The sequence below is a fragment of the Crotalus tigris genome, unplaced genomic scaffold (assembly GCF_016545835.1).
Source record: "Crotalus tigris isolate CLP2741 ecotype Arizona unplaced genomic scaffold, ASM1654583v1 scf7180000017605.3043972, whole genome shotgun sequence".
Taxonomy (NCBI): domain Eukaryota; kingdom Metazoa; phylum Chordata; class Lepidosauria; order Squamata; family Viperidae; genus Crotalus; species Crotalus tigris.
Genome location: NW_024096508.1, coordinates 2,785,123 through 2,808,888, shown reverse-complemented (window position 1 = coordinate 2,808,888; position 23,766 = coordinate 2,785,123). Strand labels below are relative to the sequence as shown.

At 35.5% G+C, this 23,766-nt stretch overlaps 1 protein-coding gene across 4 annotated transcripts in view; it reads right to left on the bottom strand.

Annotated features, from left to right (window-relative positions):
• Positions 1 to 2,010: 2,010 nt before the first annotated feature.
• Positions 2,011 to 23,766, bottom strand: part of EXOC5 (exocyst complex component 5) — a 23,660-nt gene continuing 1,904 nt past the window's right edge. For 3 of the 4 annotated variants that reach the window (XM_039321564.1, XM_039321556.1, XM_039321547.1), the window contains exons 2-18: positions 20,445 to 20,539; positions 19,131 to 19,278; positions 18,033 to 18,227; positions 16,591 to 16,655; positions 13,474 to 13,502; positions 13,256 to 13,365; positions 12,018 to 12,062; positions 11,606 to 11,746; positions 10,199 to 10,281; positions 8,711 to 8,920; positions 7,146 to 7,293; positions 6,368 to 6,476; positions 5,648 to 5,768; positions 4,941 to 5,027; positions 4,543 to 4,651; positions 2,662 to 2,877; positions 2,202 to 2,390 (exon numbers count right to left, since the gene is read on the bottom strand). In XM_039321564.1, the coding sequence (XP_039177498.1) occupies positions 2,202 to 2,390; positions 2,662 to 2,877; positions 4,543 to 4,651; positions 4,941 to 5,027; positions 5,648 to 5,768; positions 6,368 to 6,476; positions 7,146 to 7,293; positions 8,711 to 8,920; positions 10,199 to 10,281; positions 11,606 to 11,746; positions 12,018 to 12,062; positions 13,256 to 13,365; positions 13,474 to 13,502; positions 16,591 to 16,655; positions 18,033 to 18,227; positions 19,131 to 19,278; positions 20,445 to 20,467 (2,028 nt within the window). In that variant the 5' untranslated portion in view covers positions 20,468 to 20,539. Of the gene's footprint in view, positions 2,391 to 2,661; positions 2,878 to 4,542; positions 4,652 to 4,940; positions 5,028 to 5,647; positions 5,769 to 6,367; positions 6,477 to 7,145; positions 7,294 to 8,710; positions 8,921 to 10,198; positions 10,282 to 11,605; positions 11,747 to 12,017; positions 12,063 to 13,255; positions 13,366 to 13,473; positions 13,503 to 16,590; positions 16,656 to 18,032; positions 18,228 to 19,130; positions 19,279 to 20,444; positions 20,540 to 23,766 lie in introns of all 4 variants that reach the window. The other variant, XM_039321536.1, reaches the window with a different exon arrangement.

Genomic DNA, 23,766 nt, shown 5'->3' with positions numbered 1-23,766 from the left:
ATCTACAGCACTATAAATCAGACAGTACTGTGCGCAAATGGGCTTGCAGTAATTTAAAAGCTGGAGGATACTTACAAAATAAAATGTCAAGACTAGTCTTCTCTGTTTAAAGGGAATGGGGTAGTCCTTTGGAAGACACTGAAATACAGGTCAAAGAACTACCCTCCTGGGGCCAATCCCAGTGGGATTAAACAGTGCGCCCCCACTGGAATATAATGTTCATATTTGCCCTGAAGATCTCATCCTTGTCCTTACACATAAACCCTGATTTTATTTGATTCATTCTTGCTTCTGTCTCTACAACTGTTTGGTTTATTGTACTTCCGTAAGAAGGAAATCAATTTTTTTCTGTTTCATAATGGCTCAACCATGAACCCACCACAAAATGGTAAAGGAATCTTAACTTAGAATTAATAAGAACTCCTAAAATGGTATTCCTTGGAAATTTTTTCATGTAGAACAGTAATTGTGCACCCATACCTATTTCTGTTGATTATTTTGTTACAGAACAAAGCAACATTTACATGGCTAAACTTTCAAAATCAGGGGAGAGAGTGTTGGATATATTTTAAAGCAATTGTTTTATCTCAAAACTATATATACCTGATTACACAGTAGTGAAAGTTTACTCAGAGATAGAAAAAATATGCATACTGCATATACTTGCATATAAGCCCACCCAGAGATAAGTCAACTCTCAAAATGTTTAATCAAAAATACCATGAAAAATGCACCACCCGCAGATAAGCCAACCCACATTTTTCATGGTATTTTGGTTATAAATTTGAGGCTCTGCTTAGCTGCAGATGGACTTATATGCAAGCAAATGGGATATAGGGATATTTTAAAGGGCTAGGGGGGAAATCTATAAGCCCATCCACAGAAAGTCAAGTCGCATTTTTGGGGTGTATTTTGGTACCTAACATTCTCAGATTATTTGTGAGTACATGCAGTAATTAATTTCATGGAAGAAATCATGTGGGTCCCAGGCGTATGTAGTCAATTATATACTTTACATAATATTCTGAAAATTAAATTAGATGCTACATTGATGTAGGTGAAAGATCCTCTTTCTCTTGTTTCTCATAAAACCAGCTATGCCAACCTCTAAACTTCTTAAAAACAAGGCACCAAAAAGTGCTGCTGAGTTTTGTCCAAACCAGTCCCTTAGATTTTTAAACCATGATGTTCTTCTTCTGCCTGGACCTCGTTTGCCTTCAATCTTTCCTTGGAGGATTAAATGGAGTATGCCATATTTTTCTGGGTGTCGTATCACATGTCCGAAATATTCTAATTTTAATTTTTTAATTGTTTTGATGATTTCCCAGCTTCTACGTAACAGCCGCCTGTAAATCCACATTTCAAATGCTTCTAGTCTCTTCAGGTGGCCTTGATATGGCCACCTATTCTATTCTATTCTATTCTATTCTATTCTATTCTATTCTATTCTATTCTATTCTATTCCTATTCTACTCTATTCTATTTTCTAGTTCTAATTCTATTCTTTCCCTTTTCCATTCCATTCATCATCCATTTTGTGGGGCAAGATACAAAGAAAAATGAATATAATTTCTGCGGCGTTAACCTCTTTTTGTTTTGTAGTGTCCTATGATGTCATTTTCTTTTTAACATCTTAATAGCACATCTTGAGCCTGTGACAATTTTCCACAACATCTAAATGTTGTGATTTGATATGTCTGTTGAGTTTCTGCCCATCAGGCACAGAAATCCTATCAGCAAAAGAGCAACCTTGGCTACTGTCACCCACACTAGACTCCAGATGCTTCTTGGAGACATGTCCAATATTTAGAAGCATTCAGATATATGCAAGCACTAAGCTCTGAGGAAAAGGAACAGCCAGAACTGGACAATTGGATAAGACATGCCAATTGACAAATGTTGAAAAATCAAAGTATTTTTCTCCATCCAGAACACAAGTTAGAAGGCTCTAGTGCACCGTGTGCTTTCTGACAACCATGTTTTTTCCCATGAAAGGAAAACAGAAAATGGTTAGGAGGAACCTGATAAGATTATTTATTCCAGAAGCAAGATGAAAACAGGACAGTGATAAAGGCCAATTTAGTTATGACAGTTTGTTTGTCCAAGCAACCTCCACACTCTATTTTTCACTCAAAAGCCACTTTCGTATGCTGCTGATAAACCAAGTCCTTGTGAATGCTTGGTTTCCTTCTTCTGCATGCTCAGCTGAAGTGGCGACCAAGACGAGCAGATCTGTAGTCAAAGCGTAGCTGTACAAAGGAATGGAGAATATTCTTCTCTAGAATAGCCAGCTGCTCTCCTGAGCAGACCTGCTTCAAGTTATCTGGAGCTACAACAAGGAGGTTGCAAAGGGAATGGAGCGTGTCAAAAAGCTGCAATACCAACGCAACCTGTGACAATCAGGAAAAGCAAAGCAAAATTCAGTATAAATATCAAGGGGTACTTTTCAGAAAATCAGCTTAAACACATTTAGCAATTATTTACACATATCTCAATGCAATACTTTTTGTTATCTGGTTCAGGGACACAACAAACCTGAGAGATAGGCCATTTAACTGTGCTCATTTTACAAACATTAAGACCACAGCGTACCCATGCCAGCCAATTCAATACACATGAGCCATAGCTCAGACTGCATTTGTAATAATAGCCAATACTCACCTTGAACTCTTTGGCACACTTTCTGTATTCAGCCACATCACAGATTGCCAACATGCCACCCATGCAGCTGTAGGAATATTGCTGTAGATGCTCATAAATAAGGCGATGGAAACGAACACCAAACTCCATCAAAACACTTTCCACATTTTTGCCATCCATAGAATTCCTGATCTTTTCCAGTTGCTTTCTAACATAGGCACAGACTTTGGCACAGGCCTGTAACATAAACAAGGACGTCAAGGAGAAAAGATTCATCTTGACATGAAAGCTACAAAATGGGTGAGAGGAGACTCTCTGGGCAATTCCTAGGATACCAACTTTTGTTCAATGAAAATAACTAGGATATCACTTTCAGACAATTTCTTTTTCCCTAGAACATGAAATTCTCTCCACCTCTCTTTTATTAAAAGATTTTAAGTCTTTGCAATGGATAACGGTTTGCTTACATAAAAAAACTTGGTAAAACCAGTCCTACCTGAAGTAACTACATTGCAGCCTATTTCAGACATCTATAATTGAAACTGTATTAATTTTCCAGATACACTGTGGAAAAGACCTGTTGCCTTAAATATCTTACCCATTAGTTTATTATTTACAAAGCATTCTACCCCTCACTAACCTACACAAAATTTTACTAAAAGTTAATCTTCTAGTAAAATTAATATGACTAACACAGAAAATAATCGCACATATCCACCAACCTATAACCTTCAAACAAATAATTATAATATAATTGGCTAATTATAAAGGCATTCAGAATGTCAGAATCGTTCTGCATTTACTCTGTGGAATAGACAAAAGAGATTTGAATTCCAATAAAAAATAAATTTCTATTAAAATAGCATGTTGTTTTGTTCCTTTGATTCAGTTGCTGACTCCTGGCTACTGTGAGGACTAGTTCCTACAGTTTTCTTGGCAAGGTTTTTTGGAAGTGGATTCCCTTCTTCTTCTTAGGACTGATAAAGAATGACTGGCCCAAGGTCACCTGGTAGGCTTCATGACTAAGGCTGGACTAGAATTCATGGTCTCCCAATTTCTAGCCTGATGTCTTAAACATTGCATCAAGCTGGCTCTCTTAGTTTAGGCATAATTAATTTAAAGTAAATATGAGAACCAATAGTATGGCAATTTAGGTGCTGGACCAGGAGGAAGGAGACCTACGTTTTAATTTTCACTAGGCAGGCAAACTAACCAATTAAGCCAATAATCCCCTATCAGCACCAGACTCTGCAACAAGCCAGCTGATAAACAAAACTATTTGTTGGCTACTTTGCTATAAGAATTAAGACAACCAAGGTGAAAAAACAAGCAAGCCTTGCAACTAAGCAGGAAAAATGCTAAGAAAAACAACTCTATATCTAATATACAATACAAGATTGCACTGATCTAAATTTAATGGTTTTTGTATCTGTTCTAACTCTGTCATTTATGCTCTCAGAAAAGGGATGTGAACATTTTCACTCTTGCTTTCTATATATGGCCTATTGTAGCTGAAATGTAGAATAAATTGTTTTATAGAATGGGTAGATTGATTGCTGGTGGTAGCTGCTAAATCATGATGGCAAATAATGTGGCTCGATATATAGAGGACATAGACTTCTTGAAGAAAATCTAAATTATTTGAAGAAATACAATTAGTCTAAAAAAAATTCTATATTAACACTGAACATACTGTATAAGGAAATGCTAATATTCCCCCCAGCTTAAATCACACAAAAAAACTGGACCAGAATTCCTAGATAAGTGGAAGAAAATTTTACTGTTAAGCAAGGTAATACAATGTATACCCCAAGCACAGTTAACTGTAGGAAACACCAGCAGCAGCAACCCAATTACTTGCTGTGCCACTTATCACTTACTAAGCTATATATAGCTACTCACATTAGTGTACTGAATCAGAACATTGTTCTCATCTTCTGGTTTGAAATCGGTCTTCTTTTGTTCAGCTGCTAAGATGTGCTTCATCTGTCCAATCATGCAATTCAGTGTCCTTCAAAATAAAAATACTAGGTTGTAGTTTTAGAAAGAGCATTTTAAATTTTACAAAGTTGCAGTGTGATCTTCGTAAGTTGCAATGAAATGCAAATGCATATCTATTTTCATGAAATTGCAGAAATGAAGGAATACAAGGCTGTCAAATTATTATTTTTATTATTTAATATTTAATATACTCCTTGTGGTGAATTCTTAAAAATATAATATTTAGTCCTGTATTTAATGCCTTAATACAATAATGGACAAAATGAAAGAGGAAACTAAAATATGAAATCTTCACTTGCCTATCTATGCCCATATCCAATTTCACCTCCATTTGTTCTGTAATATCCTTTTTCTTCTGAAGACATTCAGATAGCTTAGGAGAAGAGCTGTGATAAATTAAAGAATGGACAGTCAGTATCAACCCTCTATTATAATGTATGCAGCAACTGCAGACAACCTGAACATTCCAAGCACTTAACTTGTGCAAGGATTTTTTAGCTCATCTCCCTTTTATTTTCCCTTCTCAGAAAATAGGCTTTCATGTCAAAATTATATACAGAACAATCCAACTGATGTGAAAAGAATACTTGCGGCAGGGAACGCAGGATGCAGACAAATACAGAAAAGTGTTACACATTTTCAGGATCTAAGAGGAGCCCTTCTAGACAGTATCAGAGGCCTATTTAGGTTCAACATTCCGTTTCTCAAACTAGCCAACTTCAGGGAAGAGCACAAGCATGTCCATGGAGGAAAGAAGCATTAGCTTTATTACTTATAAAAAATACACACACTGGTATGAAGTGAAGAGGGACGGGTTTCCAAAAGAAAGGCCAATCCCTTGTAAGGGACGCCATTAATACAGAATGACTAGACTGAGGTTATTTAAACGAAGGCTCTGCACTTTTAATATGGCTTTATTCAAGACGATTTTGAGAGAAGGAATGTTTATGAATCAGAATGCAAACGCCACATGACTTTTGGCACGAGGATATAATAAATGATCTACCTCACCAATGGCATTAGATGGTCATTGAACTGCTTATCAAAAAGATGAAAAATGGTATTAGCCTGATTTACAATATCCAGGAAATAAAGATTTGCATTCTTGGCATCTGGAGAAGGAATACCTAAAAATGAAATGAAATGTCAACACATTAAAATTTCACTGGGACTAAAAAAAAAAATCCAATTAACAGTCTATCAGGAATCACGAGTAATAATTATACAACTGATCATATTTATCAAGCATTGTAAGAAGGATGATTTGTTTTGCAAAGGTTATCTGTAAGGGCTGCACATGCTTTGGAAATGGTTCAGAAAAAGGTGCTTTCATGTAAATCCAAAGAACATTGTGATTGTTTTCAAGAGTTGACTTTCTCTAGTTAATGCAACTCTTAAAGCAGTCACATCTTTTTTTTTCAGAATCATGTGGAAACCCAAAGAAAAGTAGGTTCAATGAATAGTACAGAGGTTCTGTCCTTTCACTAGCTCTGAAGTATATCCTCTGAATCATTTTAAACCATGTGCAGACCTGATATTTAAACAGGTTGTCTATTTAGAACCAATAGAAGGTGGAAATAAACTATACTATGGAATTAAATGATCCTTTAAAACCTTTAATGTATAGTTTTATATTTCACTGTGCTATTGATTATAAATTTACTTCAACCAATCATCATACTTATCAACTAATTTATCCTGCAACGTAAAACAGAAATAGACTTACCAGCCAGCCCAGTTTCCACAGCATAATCAATATGCTCAATACACAAGAAATCCACAAGCAAAGAGAAAATCCTGAAAGCATTCTTTGGCAAATCAGAAGGATCTGAAAGCTTTAAAAATGAAAAACATCAACTTCAGCCTTTTTCTAGCGAGAATAGGTTAGAAATCATTTGCATATATTTATATGACTACTTTCAAATAAGTGTAATTGTGGAAAAATAGGTCAACATTCACATATCAGATTCTTGCTAGTGATTATCTGAAGTCGTTTCCAGCTCTTGTGTTAGATATATCTCAACGTGTAGACAAGTTGAGATATATCTAATAAGCCTCAAATACTGCTTTTTCTTATACTTTTCTTGTTCTGGACAATTTATTCTTCCTCTCTTGTTCATCTGATTTTCAGAAACAGGTGTTATTTTATCTTTGAAATATGTTAAAACCATTTAAAATGTTGGAGTGTCTAAATTCCAGAATGGCCTTTGGAATCCAGACTCAACCTATATAAAACAAAGGATGCAGGGATATTGTGGGGACCTTAACAGTAAGCAGCAATTTCCTGCAATGTTATTCAGTCCCTTCAATTTCCCTAAAAGGTATGATATTCATGAAATAATCTGTTACTTTTTCTACTTAAATTAACTTATAAATATAGCATAAAAACAAGATAATACAATTATTTTAGCAGCTGATTTACAGTTAACCAATAACGGTTTATTGTTTACATGAGTATTCTAATATGTAATAGTTAGAAAGCTTTATATTATGCATATACACACCCTATGACATCTTTCAAAAGCTTGCTTAGTTTCTTGTAATAAATTAACCACAACATCCTGGGACAAGAAAGTTTCACCATGGGTATCAATGCTTGGGCCTAAAGGCAGGTTGGTTCGCTGTCGTATTCTCTCTTTGAGGTCTTGAATGCTAAAAAAGAATTACCCCAAATAAAATTATTTACTGAAGTTAGAATTTGCTCTGATTAATTTTTCAAGTATTATCAACTACAAATTTACATATTAAATGGAAGAAACAAATACCCTTCCACTGGGGGGGAAAGTCTTCTTTTTTATAAAGTGACATTATTTGACAAATACCTCCTTTAAAAAAAAAGCCATTTTTTTCTGTGATGCATCAAAATCCACAATACTGATTAAGAGCACCCTCTACAGCTGGAGACATACATCTGTTCATAAGAAAATTCAGTATGTTATGGCAAAATCAAAGACATTCATGAATAGATAAGTGCTAAAAATGAGCAACTTCTTTAAAATATGTTTATATATGGGAACACATACAATGCCTTTTCAATTAATAAAACAGTTGTAACTTTTTCCAGGCTCACATAGCAGTTTCAGAAGCTGATCCTAATTGTGCAGGTTTAGTAAAAGACACAATTCTAATAGAGATGCTTTGTATGCATTCTGTTAAATCACCATCTTTTCTATGACAAAAAAGCATCGCAGGAATGTGGAAATTCATTTCCACTGACATATTAATTGCTGGATAAAATCTGTACCTGCAAAGTATATAAAATAGTTTGCATTTTAAAAGGCTGTATGGCATGGTTAAGCTATAATAGCTAATTTGCCAATGTATTAAAGATTTTATTGATTTCTTGTTGCCTTTTCTAAGAATTTTTAGAAGCAGCAAAACAGAAACCTCCAAAGAGACTACACTGTTACCCCTGTAAGGACATTTATGGTCATACAAGAGATCATTGCCTATTTTCAGACTGGTTTTGTAGCTGACGTTTTCAAAGAAGTTTTTTTAAAAAAAGATGGAAAGAGCTCACTGATTTTTTTGTACCAGAGATGTCAACTTCTAAGATACCTTAGAAGATATACCCTTGTTACAAGACTTTTTAGTACCATAAGACAAAATGATATCAGCAATGCAATCTTTATTACATTGAAAAGCTAAGGAATTGATAAAGTATCTACCAAAATATGGCAAGCAACAGAAGAAGAATCAGTAAAATATCTAACCAAACTATGCCAAGAAATCTGGAAAATAACACAGGGCCCAAAAGACCGGAAAAGGTCAGTCTGTCTAACTATATGAAAGGAGATTTAACTAACTAATACCCTTAATTTACGTCCTAGCAAAATAATGCTTAAGATCACCCAACACCGATTAAAGTCCAACGTGGAAAAAGAAATGTCTGATGACATCGGCTTGATGGCACATAATCAGTAATTGTCATTATACAATTAAACCATTATTAACATTAGCATTATGCAAACATTTTAAACAAGGTATACATACTTAAAAAAGTTTATACATACTGCAAATTTTACAAGTATATAAGACAACAACAATAAGATTAAAAAGTATTACTTACCCTCCACTTCCAATAGCTCTCTTCTGGTGGTTTTTGGAATCATAATAGCGCTGCAGAATCATGGAGCTCCTGCTTCTCAAATAACCAATTTCCACCTCAATGTAATTCTCCAAGTAAGAAACAAAGATGGATTTGATAAGCTTAGACAGGAAAGTCTGCTTATCAGTGCCCAAGTTAAACTCCATCAATTTGCTTGAAAGATTAGTAGTCCTTTATATTAAGGCCAGGAGCAAGAGAAGAAAACAATGTAGTTGCAGGAGGTAAAATACAGGTATAACATCTATAAATGTTCACTTCTTAGGGGGCACAGTAAGGAGTCAGAATGCACCTAGCCCTATTGTAAAAGTAGGCAGACCTCAAGCCTATTTTATCTAGAACCCCAAGATCCAGCAGCTGGAGCTTAGAGCAAAAGACAAACGCTTGAAATTAAAGAATTCTCAGCCCAGGAATTTGTTTTGATTATGAGAAATGAACACAGCTCATAGTCCTTTCACACAAAAACACTACAGTTCCCTTCTGTAAAGTAATTAAGGGTGGGAGTGGGGGCTGTCATTTTGTTACAGCTATTGTTAAAACAACTGGAAGTCAGAAATCCTTGCTGACCTACTGGAAATACCCAGAGATCTATCAGTAAGCAAACATGGACCTTAACAATTCACTGAATTAGAGATTACTAGAAAATCTCCCTAGTAAGAACAAGAGATCTTTAATTAATCTTTTTTACATTCCCTTACGGAATGCCAAAACCAATTCTTCCCAACTGACTTGTATTTGTCTCACGTAAGAATAGCCCATGCTATTCAAGCAGTTTCCCGCACTCTGGCATTCCAACCCTGGGCTGATTTAACACAAAGGTTAGCACTTCATCAGCAGGCAGGCAACAAACTTTTATGTCAGAAATGGGAGTAAAAGCAGGTTTTACACAAAATGTTAGGCCGCAATGTGCCTTGTTTCTAGCTTAGCATAACTTCAAGCCCATACAAATCAGTTTACTTTTTGGAAAGAAATCATAATTTGAACATATAGTTTACTGTTGATTTATGAATCCGGGCTTGCTTTCATGTCTTTTTCTGATATCTCAACCCAGAACCTATTCCTGGGGGTTTTTTTATGCTCATCTGAACTATTTTGGGTACAAGAAAAAGTATTAAGAAATGAAACCAGAAATTGGCTAATGATGAATGATTAATTTGCTGATGTGTAAAAATAATTCCATCACGATCCTGCTTAAAACTTATGATTAAAGCAAATTCTGCCTTAGAATTATGCACATACAGAGCCAGTATGATCATTTTCACTCCAGCTTCCCCATGCTACTATATCAACTAATGCAAAAGAAAATAATATTCAGCATACACGTCCAGAGTTTAAAAAAAAAAAAAAAAAGACAGCACCTACACAGAAACTGCAGAGGGACAAATCAAATGAGAAGGCCATATCTGGGCCTCTTAAAGCTTTATTTTTTGAGTTATTTAAAATAAAACCAACCTTGTGTACAGGTCATAAAGAGTCTGGAGATATTGCTCTGCATCTGATTTCTTATGTTCTTCTAACTGTTCTTTTATATAACCCTGGGAAAATAAAGGCCAATATTATATTATTTCCTTTCCATTAAGAATACAAGTTCCTGATATATATTCAATGCAGTTTAATTCAGTTATGAAATTTACATCACAATCAGCGGCAGCATTACAATAAGCCCATTTACAGTGCATTTCTGCGTGGTTTGAATTTTATCTTTTCACTGTAACCTAACCATTGTTAGCCTCTTTTGTTCCCAAACCTGGGTAGGAAAGAGAGAGAACAAAAAAGAAAACAAATATAGACATGCTGATACCCTTTGCATTATTTTCACCAGATGTACAGTATGGACTTCATATTAAACAAATCATTTTCGTTCATTACAAAAAAAAAATACCACTGTTTTGACATGCTGTTCTCTAATTTTAATGCAGAGCATTATCAGAAGCTATTTTCCAAGGCCCCTGAAGGCAGGACAAGAAGCAACGGATGGAAACTAATCAAGGAGAGAAGCAACCTAGAACTAAGGAGAAACTTCCTGACAGTTAGAACAATTAACCAGTGGAACAACCTGCCTCCAGAAGCGGTGAATGCTCCAACACTGAAAGTTTTTAAGAAGAGACTGGACAGCCATTTGTCTGAAATGGTATAGGATTTCCTGCCTGAGCAGGGAGTTGGACTAGATGACCTCCGAGGTATCTTCCAACATTATTATTATTATTATTATTATTATTATTATTATTATTATTATTATTATTATTATTATGTTTCAGTTTTCTCATGCATTCTTTTTCTTTCACTATGCTTATAGATACAGCTAGACAGAAAATCCAAGAATCTAAACATAAATCAAAACATCTCCTAAGCAGAGGAATAACAGGAAATAAAACTAATTATAAGCAACAATCAAAAGAAGCATCTCAAGATCCTTAGATAGTTGTCTGAAATAGCATTCAGTTTTAAATACAAAACATTCCAGTCTTCTCCTAATCATGCCCTTAAAGATCCTCTGCCATAAGCGATTGTCCATGTACAACTGGGAATCACACATTGGGTGAACCATCCAAGACTGGAAAATTTAACAAAAGCTTGAATCAAGAGAAAGCATGTATGCGCAAAGGACCAGATATGTACAGCATTCTGATGTTTTCCAGGTATCTGGGACTTCAACTCCCATAATTCCAAGTCATCATGTCCACTATCAGGCAATGTTCATGTCAAATGGAAATAAATGTTTTGGGAAAGATTGGCAAGGCTACCAATCATACATAATGCATCCTTGCCAATTGGTACAGGTAAAGTTATGTTTCCCCCCCCAAAAGTTATTATATTGGCAAGTAGCTTTTTAAAAAAATAGGAACACATGTAAGTTACCTGAAGTCTAATTTCAAAGATATTCTGAATAAGTTTGGCCATTACAGTCTCTGGACTACTGAATATATCTCCAACTTGTTTGTTCACATTCTGGCACAGAATGGCTGTATCTTCAAAAATATCAATTCTCAAATAGGCACCCTGAATCACAGAAAAATTAGAAGAGAGTTTCTACATTAAAATATTTATATCTATTGTATAGACCAGTGATTCTCAACTTTTCTTCATGAGGAACCCCCTTTTGTGGCAATGGACCATGCCCCCCAAGACTTAAGATTTAAATCATAAACATTTCTTCTATTGTCACCCTCTGTGACAACATTGCAGCCCCCCAGGGGTCCGCAGACCACGGGTATATATTTATATTTCATATAAATATATACACAACGTAATATTTAACCCAAACCCTTACCTCTTGGCACTGTTTTATATACACATCAACACAGTGGGAATAGCCCTACGGGAGAAAAAAAGATTCTGGAATGTAGTTAAATGTTCAATGTAGTTATTGTTTGAAATTAATTAAAAAAATAGGTAGAGAATTTCTACTTTTCTGGCTTTTTCTTTCTTTTTTTAGTCTCTTGGATGACAACAGAGCCAACTAAAATAACAGTTGTCGTCATAAAATGAAGCCTTTTATCTACTATCCATGTTACTGTATTTAATTTCCCCAATTCAATAGCTTCTCAGAGCCATTGTCTCCTGAGCTGAATCAATAGCAATGGACCGACTAGTTGCTATTCATTCAGGATGATAATTTTAATACAGTGTTCAGGAATACCAAACTTTGACATCTTGTGATATATTAGATCAGAATAAAAAAAGGTAAAGGAGTCCCTGCGGATTTTACTGCATTGCTGACTATAAGGAGCAGAGCTCATCTCCACTTCAAATCCATTGAACCAGCACTATCCAAAGAAATTTCCAGGATCATGTGGCCAGCATGTCACGGAGCGAAGTGGTACCTATTTATCTTACTTGCATTCGTACGCTTTCCAACTGCTAGCCTGGTGGGAGCTGGGGTGAGGATGGGAGCTCACCTCATTGCATGGAGGTCGGGTCTCAAACCTGAGATGCCAGCTTTCCAGCTGACAAGCTCAGCAGCTTAACCACTGAGCCACCACGCCACCCAGAATCAAAATATACTACTAAATATCCTTATTGCTCCTAATCCCACTTAGCCGTAGTCACTGAGCTGTTACACAAGCACTTATAAACACATGCAAAATAGGCTCAGTTTGAGTAGCATAGAAGGAAATTTCCAGGGCTATCAGTCTGAACCTGCACACAAATGTCTGACTCAAACAATTTCTATCAACAGAGACATAGCGAAAAGGCTGTTAGAGAAAGTTTTTTTTAGAAAGACAATCCAAATTTCATACCGATGCTAGAAAGGAATTAATGAAGAAATAATCCAACAATCATACCTGCAGTGACAAAAGAAAATACTATTCCTGGAATAAAAAGGTTCACTAGAATACAAACAATCAATAGGGACTAAATATTTTGGTGTGTTAATGGCTGCACAGTTTTACTGGAAAAAATGGCATCGTGAGTTTCAATATAAACATAGGTTTATCAGAATTAAATACCACAGAAGAGGTTCTGTAAATATGTTTAACATTACAGCCTTGGGGACAGACTTCTTACCTTAAAATGTAGCAAAACGGCAGTTACTTCTCTCATCCTATAGATTTGCCCCCTTCTTTGTGCATTGGTAAACTCTTGGATTAGTTGGCACTCTAAGTCATGGTACTTACCTGAGTTCAAGGAAGAAGATAAAGGAAATAAAATAACACATCAGAGTTGATTAAGTGGCAGCAGCAGAATTATTTTTTTTTAAAAAAAATTAAAAGATGGACTCTTACTTGCTATTTTAGATTTTACTTCAGAAAACCTGTGAAAGAAACAAAAGAATGAATAAAACTCATGCCTTAGGATTTCAATCTTCCAACCATGAGACATTTATGCAGTGTGCCTTTTAGATGCAATGCTTCTATTTTAGCTAACATCAAGAACAAAGCAAAATGCTTTTTGAAAAATTAATTTATGAATGCCATGATCATTTATACCATGTAATTACATGCTTACAGAAAATAAGATTAAGGGCAACTCTCTGTCAAGTTGTACTTTGTGGCAACCATAGGTACTTTGAGCTAGCATATGAAATATATAATGAGGAGCAGGTAAACCTGCTGTGTGTGAGTTGGGTGGCCATATAAATTTGTTTAATAAATAAAAATAAAATAAACCAGTGCGCTGCACTGGTCCCAGGAAAACACCTTCCAATTATTACCAAACCGGGGACTCACAAGAGAAGCCAAGTGTTAGTCAATAGTGCTAAGATTCAGGTCTCCAAGTGTAAAATCCTAATAACAACAAAACTTGTCTTACTTTTGCAAATAAATATGAAAATATATATTGGTGATACAGCTTATAGATGCATAAGAATTGCAGATATTTTTAAAAGATCTCACTGATGTAAACTAAATTTAGTTATATTGCATTTTCTTTTTCTATGATGGTAATTTATTTTCCTTGTTTACTGCCTTTTTGAGGTTTGCATATTACCTATCCCAAAAGAACATGGTATGATGGCTATGTGCTTAAATGCAATTTCTAGCAGTGTCACCGATATCAAGCTTTCCTATGTTCCTATCCAATGCAGCTCTCTTTTATGTCTATTTCATTTAACACATTCTGAGGTTTTTCTTTTACTACCAACCTCAGTTACACACTATAGTTTAAGGAGGGCAGTATTAGAAAGTAGTATTGCAAGCTGACTTTGCTCACTGTCAGGAGTTCAATCCTGACTGGCTCAGGGTTGACTCAGACTTCCATCCTTTCCGAGGTTGGTAAAATGAGGTCCCAGATTGTTGGGGGCAATATGGTGAATCTGTAACCGTTTAGAGAGTGCTGTAAAGCCCTATGGAGCAGTATATAAGTGCTATTAGTATTTTAAGGCTAAGATCCAAACAGAATGATGGAAAAGCTCCCTTAATAAACAGAAATAGAACAAATTTCCAAGTAAGAAATAAATGAATACACCCAAATATGTGGAAAACAAACACTAACTGCAGGAAGAATGCTGCATTCTTTCTCATTCTCAAGAAGAGCCATAGGTATACAGAAACAAAAGTGACAGACACAGATCGGAAGACAAGGCTAAACTCCCTCTCCAGCCACGGTCATTGTTAATCATAGTTTATCAGCATAGTTTATCTTGCAAGATTGTAGTGAAGATAAAAATAACATTTTCTAGGTCCATTTCACTAGACTCTAGTCTAGAGCTTCAAACTTTGCACAGGAAACAAAACTGCTCTGGGAAGCCAGTAGAATTATTTTTTGGGCTGAAACCCCATGCACCCACCCAAAGTCCTCCATATGATCCCTCCAGAAGGTGGTACTGACTGCTTATTCCTCTGATTTATAATATGTATGCTATAAAGTTCTGTATTTTATTTCATATTCGAATTAATGAAAAGCCATATGGGAAACCACTGAAAATGCGGACTGAAGTATCACCGATAGCCAGGTGATAGTAACTAGATGAAACAAAGTATCTGCCCAGTTGAGTAGTAAGTCAAGCTGTTCTGAAAGAAGCTGTACTCTTCTTAAAGGAAAGATAGACCATCCTTTTTGCAACTCAAATTTCCAGCTTTAAAAAATATATATTATTTACAGAAATTGTGGCCATAAGCACATAGCAGAAACAAAACAAAGTTTTATAAGTGGTTCTACCACTTTAAACAGGATGACTGAGAGGTTACTGTTCAAGATATGCTAAGTTTATTTGAGGTTTTAGCACATTTTATTTGTTTCATTTATTTGTTTTGAGTTTGGCTAGTCTAAAGTAAAGAAGAAACGGGGGTGACATGATAGCAGTATTCCAGTATTTGAGGGATTGCCACAAAGAAGAGGGGGTCAAATTATTCTCCAAAGCACCAGAGGGCAGGACAAGAAACAATGTTTGGAAAATGATCAAAGAGAGAAGCAAAGTGTTGGCACTAAAGCTTTAAGTGGCTTGGCCGTAGGTCACCTGAAGCGGTGGCTTCTGCCAAACAAATCTAACAGTTACTAAGACCAGCTCCTGAAGACTTGTGAATGAAGTAAAGAGGGTGGCTACTGGATAGAAGATTTTGCAGTGGTGATGCTGGATAGGGAAGCCCTCCTCAGTGATTCTAGCGCTTTCAAATGAAGATTTTTTTTCCTAATCCTTAATCCACCAATTCTCAAAATAAGGTCTGGAGATCCCCAGGGATTCCAAGATCCTTTCAGAGGGTCCATAGTCAAATCAATAAATATTTTTAAATGTCTCAGTTTTAATTTTTAATAGAGTAGATATCCATGTTTATAACCCACATAAACCAAAGCTCTTTGGACTCCTCAATCATTTTTAAGAATATAAAAGAGTTTTGAAACCAAAATATTTGAGAACTGCGGTCCTAAGCTTTTTATTCTAACAACACTCAGAATGTGTTTTAGATCCTTGCATGGCTGTTGGTTTACCTTCAATTTATTTTTTTAGTAATTTTACTTATATTTTATATTTTTTAAAAACTATTCAGAGAACTTCAACAGCTGAGTGGTATAAAATACATTAAATAAATCTATAAACAAGTACGTTTAAAAGATTTTTAAATATTATGGATCTTTGTAAAATGTGCCTCCTATGTTTTAAGTCAGGCTGCAAACCTACAGACGTCTATCTAGGAATAAATCCCACTGCACATACTGGAGCTTACTTTTCAAGGAACGGGCAGAGAATTGCACTATAAACCACTCAATTGTTTCCACCTCTGATAGAATTAATATTAAACATTAGTGGGCTATTGACCTATTCTTTTAAAATTAAGTTTCACATTTTGATTCATCATACTATTGAGTTTCACTTCCCCCAAAATGTTAGTAGAAAGAATCAATTAAAATCTAGCTTGGTACAAACACAAATCAAAGATAACTTATAGCTATCAGTCACACTTCACCTTTCAAAAGGTAATTCCTGTGCTATCAGATGCAGCTTCTGGATAATATCAGCTGCCTCTTCAATCTATAAGGAAAAGACATAAGATTTACTATAAGAGAGTTCTATATCTGAGATCATTTGTTCTCTGTACTCAATGTCTCCTTAATTTGTCTTCAGTGCCACTTACTTGTAAAAATCAGAAATATTTGGAGAAGTATTCCACAACGCATTTTAGCGTGTTCTTTCCTACCCAAAAGAGGCAGTGATGGCCCATTCTTAAAGAAACCCTCTCTTACCTTGTAACAGCTGGCAACTATCTGCCAGTCTCACAAATACTACTAGTGGCTAAGCTGATTGAGAAAGTGGTGTCCTCATAACTCTAAGACATCTGTAGAATGTCTTATTATTTGGAGTTATTTCAGTCAGGCTTTCATTTGGAATGAAGAACTAAGACTATTTTAATTACTGTGATAATAACCTACACTAGGAACTTGATTTGGGAGTGTACCTCTACTAGTTCAGCAGCTTTCAGTATGAATTATAAAAAGCCTTGTAAGATCTGGCAAGAAAAGCAAGACATGCAAAATAAGTGGGACAGACAGATCATCGGGAAATATTTTCCCAGCTCTGCTGCATTTGGTAGGTCCAAGAAATTTGTCCTGAGCATAAGTGTCCTGAGATTAAGAAAGATGGGGATAAGGTATGAGCAACTCACACAGAAAACACATTCTCCTTAAATTCTATTGTGCTGCCGGTTCCTATGGTGTTATTTAAAAGGCTAGGAATAATGGCTTTTTATTAAACCACAGTATCTGAAATAATGCCTCTTCCCATATATACTTAACCATAGCCTAGAATCACCTTCAAGGGCCCTGCTCCAAATGCTCTTCCATACTGAGATGCAGCAGGTGGCTAGTAGTTGTGCCCATATTTAAAATGGCCAATATTAAAATAATACCCTGGTTTGAAATTGTGCAGTTATATTCACAAGAAAAAAATTCTGACATCTGCTAGATTTTATCAATGCATCTCAGTATTCATTGTGTGCCTTAAGAAGAAATCTAAATACACACCCTGAAAATACTTATCTACACAAAGAGATTTTGTCTGAGAGATTTCTCAAGGATCATGTGTGGAAAAATGTTCATTCTCGAGTAGGAAGAATTAGGGCATGATGTTCAGAAGAAGAATATAAGGGATTTCTAAGGCATTCTAAAGGATTACTTCCTTAGCATTCTTTCAAGTTGCTTATGATTTTGCAAATGAAAAAGTGACAGCACTGCCACACTGAGAATAGCTGAATCAGCAGACAAATGAAGTTAATCTGCACTCAAGAACAATGGAGCCTGGACAAGTTGCTCACCGGGGAGTTAAATTGTGGAAAAGTTGTAGCAAGAATTATAATTAGGGCAACTCAGTTTATCATGAGTAACCTCATTCAATCTGGTTGATGGGTCTTACCTTTTCAGGATTGGTGAAAACGTCAGACTTCAGCTCTCCATCTAGAAACTCATTAAAGTATTTCATCAGTTTGTGAGCCTCTACTAGCCGTTGCCTTGGTGTATTTACCCCCTCCAACAGGTCACCTAGGTGACAGACTTTAGTTGCCACATAGCTGACATGCTCATCTAGTTCTTGGAAATGCTGGAAGGCAACCTGGGAAAAATAGACAAAAAATGTTTGTGTTTTCTATAATGAATGGAAATCAAGTTCTTTAATAACATTCAGTTCAAGTAAAAGCTCAGAAGCCAGTATAAGGGATGATTTAGGACCCAGCCAAACCTCTCCAAAATCTGTAACCACCACCAAAATTAAAAAGCAATTGATGAAAAATAGCATTTTAACTAATTTGAACCAAATTAATTCCATTGAAATAAAATACTTGGAATGGGTCATTACAAAGTTCAGTATGTAGTTTCCATCTGAAATTTAGAATTATATCAAGCTGGCCCCCAAACAAGTTTGAATTTAAATTTCATATATTTGTCCATATTCCAGCAGGGCTAGTTAATAGTTGCAGATGTCTCATTTGATGTAATTAAAGGAATTGAAAAGGAATCTCTCCCTATAAGGCAGGGGTGTCAAATTGCCAGCCCGCGAGCCAGACGCGTCATGAGGAAACCGCGCCCGTCCCATTGCCAGCAATAGGGAAAAAGTTCCAATTTGACATGTCTACTATAAGGAAAGGTATAGAGATATCAAGGTAAGTTGAGTTGTCATGATCAATAAAGGACAAATATTTCTCAAATTTTGTTTCCAGTCAAGTATGCTGAAAACAGGAATTATTAATATATGTGCCTAAATTGTTACTGCATTAAATGTTCATGGAATAAAAATAATATCTTTTCATGAAACATGTACAACAGAATTCAGCAGAAAGTTAATACCTAGCTCTAAACCATGATTTTACAAACAACAGCAGCTGGGTTCAAAACACAGTTAAACCAAAACCAAATCAACCACATTATGGAGAAGCATAATGTGCAACCTCAGCCATTCTAGGTATAATTTACTGAAGTGAATCAGAACAATGGAAGAATCTGTGGTCTTTGTGTTTACCTGATTGCTTTTCTGCAGTTCTTGTACTTTCTTGGCAAACTCCTTAGCTTCCCTTTGGACTTGTTGCTCCAATTTTTCCACCCTCCTTTGGATTCGTTCATCCAACAACTTCAACTCATTGATATGATTCACAAATTCTTCTTGCAATCTGATGAGAATAAACAGTTTAATAAGATAGTTTTTAATATGCAAATGTTTATCCTTGGTACTAAAATGAGACATTATAGAACATAAGATAACGTAAATATCACAAAGACTTTGCAAAATAGCACTGACAAACAGTGCCTTGGGTGGACCACACTTGGAATACTGCATCCAGTTTTGGTTGCCACAATGTAAAAAAGATATTGAAACTCTAGAAAGAGTACAGGGAAGAGCAACAAAGATGATTAGGAGACTGGAGGCTAAAACATATGAGGAACAGTTGCTGGAATTGGGAATATCTAGTCTACTGAAGAGAAGGATGAGGGGGGACATGATAGCAGTGTTCCAATATCTCAGGGGCTGCCACAAAGAAGAGGGAGTCAAGCTATTCCTGACAGTGAGAACAATTAATCAGTGGAACAGCCTGCCTCCAGAAGCAGTAAATGCTCCAACACTGGAAGTTTTTAAGAAGAGACTGGACAGCCATTTGTCCGAAATGGTGTAGGGTTTCCTGCCTGAGCAGGGGGTTGGACTAGATGACCTCCAAAGTCCCTTCCAACTTTACTACTATTACTATTCTCCAAAGCATCAGGCAGGACAAGAAGCAATGGATGGAAACTAATCAAAGAGAGAACCAACCTAGACTAAGGAAAAATTTCCTGATAATGAGAACAATCAATCAGTCAAACAACTTGCCTCCAGAAGTTGTGGGTGCTCCAACTGGAAGTTTTTAAGACTGGACAACCATTTGTCTGAAATGGTATAGGGTTTCTTGCCTGAGTAGGGGATTGGATTAGCAGACCTCCAAGGCCCTTCCAACTCTGTTATGCTTTCTTCTCCTTAATACAAAACTCTATACATGTTATATGCCCCTAATTTATTCCATATTTTTGCCCATATATATACAGTTATATACCAAAAGAATTAATTCACTTAACTTTTGATATCACTTACAAAAACTAAAATGATCTGTTGGTAGGCTGCATAAGATCCATTTGCTCTCCAATCTGTGCTTTGAATAGAAAAACTGTTCCCTTGCTACTTTCTAAGTTATACTCAAAATCTCTTAAGAAGCTTACTAGAGACTTCTTTGAATCATGGAAAGGTTGTCCTACACTAAAGATGGTTAAAGTACAAACTGTATGGCTAGATCATGCAGCTAAGTGTTACCTTTTGGGATCAAAAACTTCCATGCCACCTCGAGAGCCTCCACCGGGAGTCCTCCATGCCAAGCGTTCAATGTACTCATCTGCTACAAAGGGCTCCTAGTCATACAAGAAAAGAGAGTCTTTTACAAGAAGCTACAGTGGGAAATATAGTCTACATATTATTCACATCTTTAAAAAAAAGTTATTCAAATCATTTTTTCTGCAATTATGTAATAAGACCAATGGCACTTCTGATATTTGTGCATTTAAACTAAAAACTAAACATTTTAAAAACTTTAAATATTTGAAGTACCGTATATAATTAGCAAGCATCAGTAACAACTGCCAGCCCTCTATACTTCAGGACCTGTCAATAACAAAGTTCAGTCTACTTCACTACTAATTCATTCAACAGTGTCATTCCCTAAGACTAACCTGTCATATGGAGGGTTTTTCCCACAGAATAGCTCAAAACAGTTTTGGATTGGGCAACGGAAGGTGTCTTTTTAAAAATCCTAAATTTATCCTATTACAAGGATCTCAGCAACAGTGAGAAAAACACTCCATCTCAATTTCAGGGACCTGCTCATACAAGGATGGTCTGTCTTAATATAAGGCAGTTTCATGTTCCATAACTTCGTTTCGCATTTAAAATGTTTGTCTTATAAGTTTACAAGAATACAACTGATAAGAGTAGAATATAAGTACACATATTCCAGCATCCACATTTTCCAAAAATTACCAGAGGAAGCTTTTAAGAAGCCAATTCATCAAAGATGTATTCATGACTCATTTTTTTCAACATTTTTCTTAAATACACTGTACCATTTTCTACCATTGTGGCTTTCATCACGCCACTCCCATTTTGCATATTTACAAACCCCAAACCCTGGTCACCCTCATGTTCTACATGACATTTCTGAACTGTAAGTCTTTGGGGAAAGCTATTTGTATTTTTAGATTTTTTAATTTAATTCAAACTTTAAGTCTACAGAATGCAATAATTATAAAGACCTATTGGTGGAACACTTTAATGATAACTTTATTAAAATGTTGGAGTATAAAATTATTACAATGTTGGTACTAATTTCATTTGAAGGGAAAAAAGACAAGCAGACTTTTTGCTTATTTTTTAAATCTAACATTAAAATCTAATTTATTAGGAGGTGGGCTTTAAAAAAACACTGAAAAAACAAGCTTTTCTGAATTAAAAGTATTTTGAGACTGATCACATTTAGGTATTCTAAAACACCACTGAACATTTGATCTCTTGTTCAGAGAGCAAAGGCTGTCTTTTGAATTAACTCATGTAAATTAACTTACATGGTAAAAACCAGTACATCTACATTCTTTTCCTCTAATCTGGGAAGCTGTTGAACTTGAACTTCCAAAGTATTCTACCAGAAGTGATATGAAGGGAATCTATTACACTGACATGTTTGAAGCTACAGAACAGTACAGGGTAATTTACTCGACACTAGATACTATGGATTACCTTTCTCCAAGTCCCTCATTTCTGGACAAAGATAGTATGGCTGTAGTTATTGATGTTTTTGTAGCTTAATTGGAATTTTGTAATATGTAAACTTTTTTTTTTGCAGGTTTACTTACACAAAATGAAATAGTACTGTACTAACTGTTATTTCTGGATTGTCACAAAGATCTCTTGCCAGTATAAAATAGATCTGACAAATTGAAAAGTTTACCATCTGCATTCTAAAATTACAAATAAACACTGGAAATCTTCATGAAGCAGAAGACTAGGAAAAGGACTTTCCCAATTGCAATCTTCAAAAAGTAGAACACATGCGCCACAAAACAATGTTATGGCAACTAATCTTAATTCACTTTTAATGCAACGTGGTGGGTTTGTTGTTGTTTTTTTAAAAAAAGGCTGGCCTTTCTAAAAAAAGGCTGGCCATTTCAACAAGTTTTAAAAATGGCTTTATAGCTTGCTAGATTTTATGGATTCCCTGTTATCTATTCCTGGCTGCTTCTTCTGGGATATTGATTCTTTTGATTTTATTGTGTCATCCTGAAATACTTCCAGAAGTCCTGTATGTAATTGTTAGCTTTTGTTATTAAGTGAGGATTATTTTAACTATGCCTTTTGAATAATATAAACGGTTCACACATAATACTAAGTGAAAATGAAGGAGTCTTGTGTTACACATCATGCTAAAAAAATCAGGTATTACATGAATTCAGTCAATGAGTTCAATGGAATTTACTTTCCAGTAAATCAGATGCAGCAGGAGGAAGGATTGTGACTTTTCAATGAAGGGACATTTATATAATTTTATTTAAAAAAAATATTCTGAAGACTAATTTTGAAATGTCCATGTTTTGGCACGAGCTAAGATTGTAGAATCATTTTCAACCGAGGCTTTATTTTCCAGGGCATGCCTCCTTCCCTATATATACCCTTTATATACCTTACTACTAACATCATTCTGACCATAACTTTATAGACATGCTCACTCTGGTTTTTTTTTCATGTAAGCAAACAAGGCCAGAAAAATAAAGCCCCAGGTAACTCTGTTCCTAAAGTAAATTCAAAGCCCACTTTGATCCTATTACATGCCCAGAGAAGTTTGCATTGCCAGTTTTTTTTACAGAGCACAGTGCTATGTCTGAATAATTGTAATTTAAGACAATCCTGGAAAATGAATTCCCTTCATACCACGTAAAGATTTGGTGTAGATGCAATTATGAAAATAAGAGCCTATAAGACCTTTAATTTAAATATTGATCTGTTACTCCCTTAGTAACTAGGATTTTAATGAATGATTTTCAGTTCAAAATTCCACAGTGGTGGATTGCTGGAGTGCTCTGTCACAGAATCAGAATAGCTGATAGAGGCGGAATATTTAATTATCAATATTACTGTGCAAGCTTTTCCTCTCTTAAGAACACCAATTGCAAACAAAATGGAGTTTTGCAGGGAGAAACATTAATTATAGGAATTAAAAATAAGATTATTAAACTATCTTTTCAGATAGCATGACTGTAATGAGCACAATTGGAAACCTATATTCCATCCCCATTCTACTGTACATCTTTAACATCTCTTTCTACACTCATTCCCATTCTGAATTTTATTGCAAATCATTGTTTACAAAATAATCTTGCCTTGCTGCATGACAAATTGGGATACAATTTATTCCAAATGCTTTTATGCTACAAGTCAGATTCTAAGTGGTTTACAATCAATAACAATACAGTAAACAAAAATACCCAAAGTATTAAATATCTAAAATAATTTAGGGGAGGGGAGCTCCTGCATAGAAGGTTTATACCTCCAGGTCCCTTTTGTTGCACCTCTAAAGGAGTGGGGACTCTAC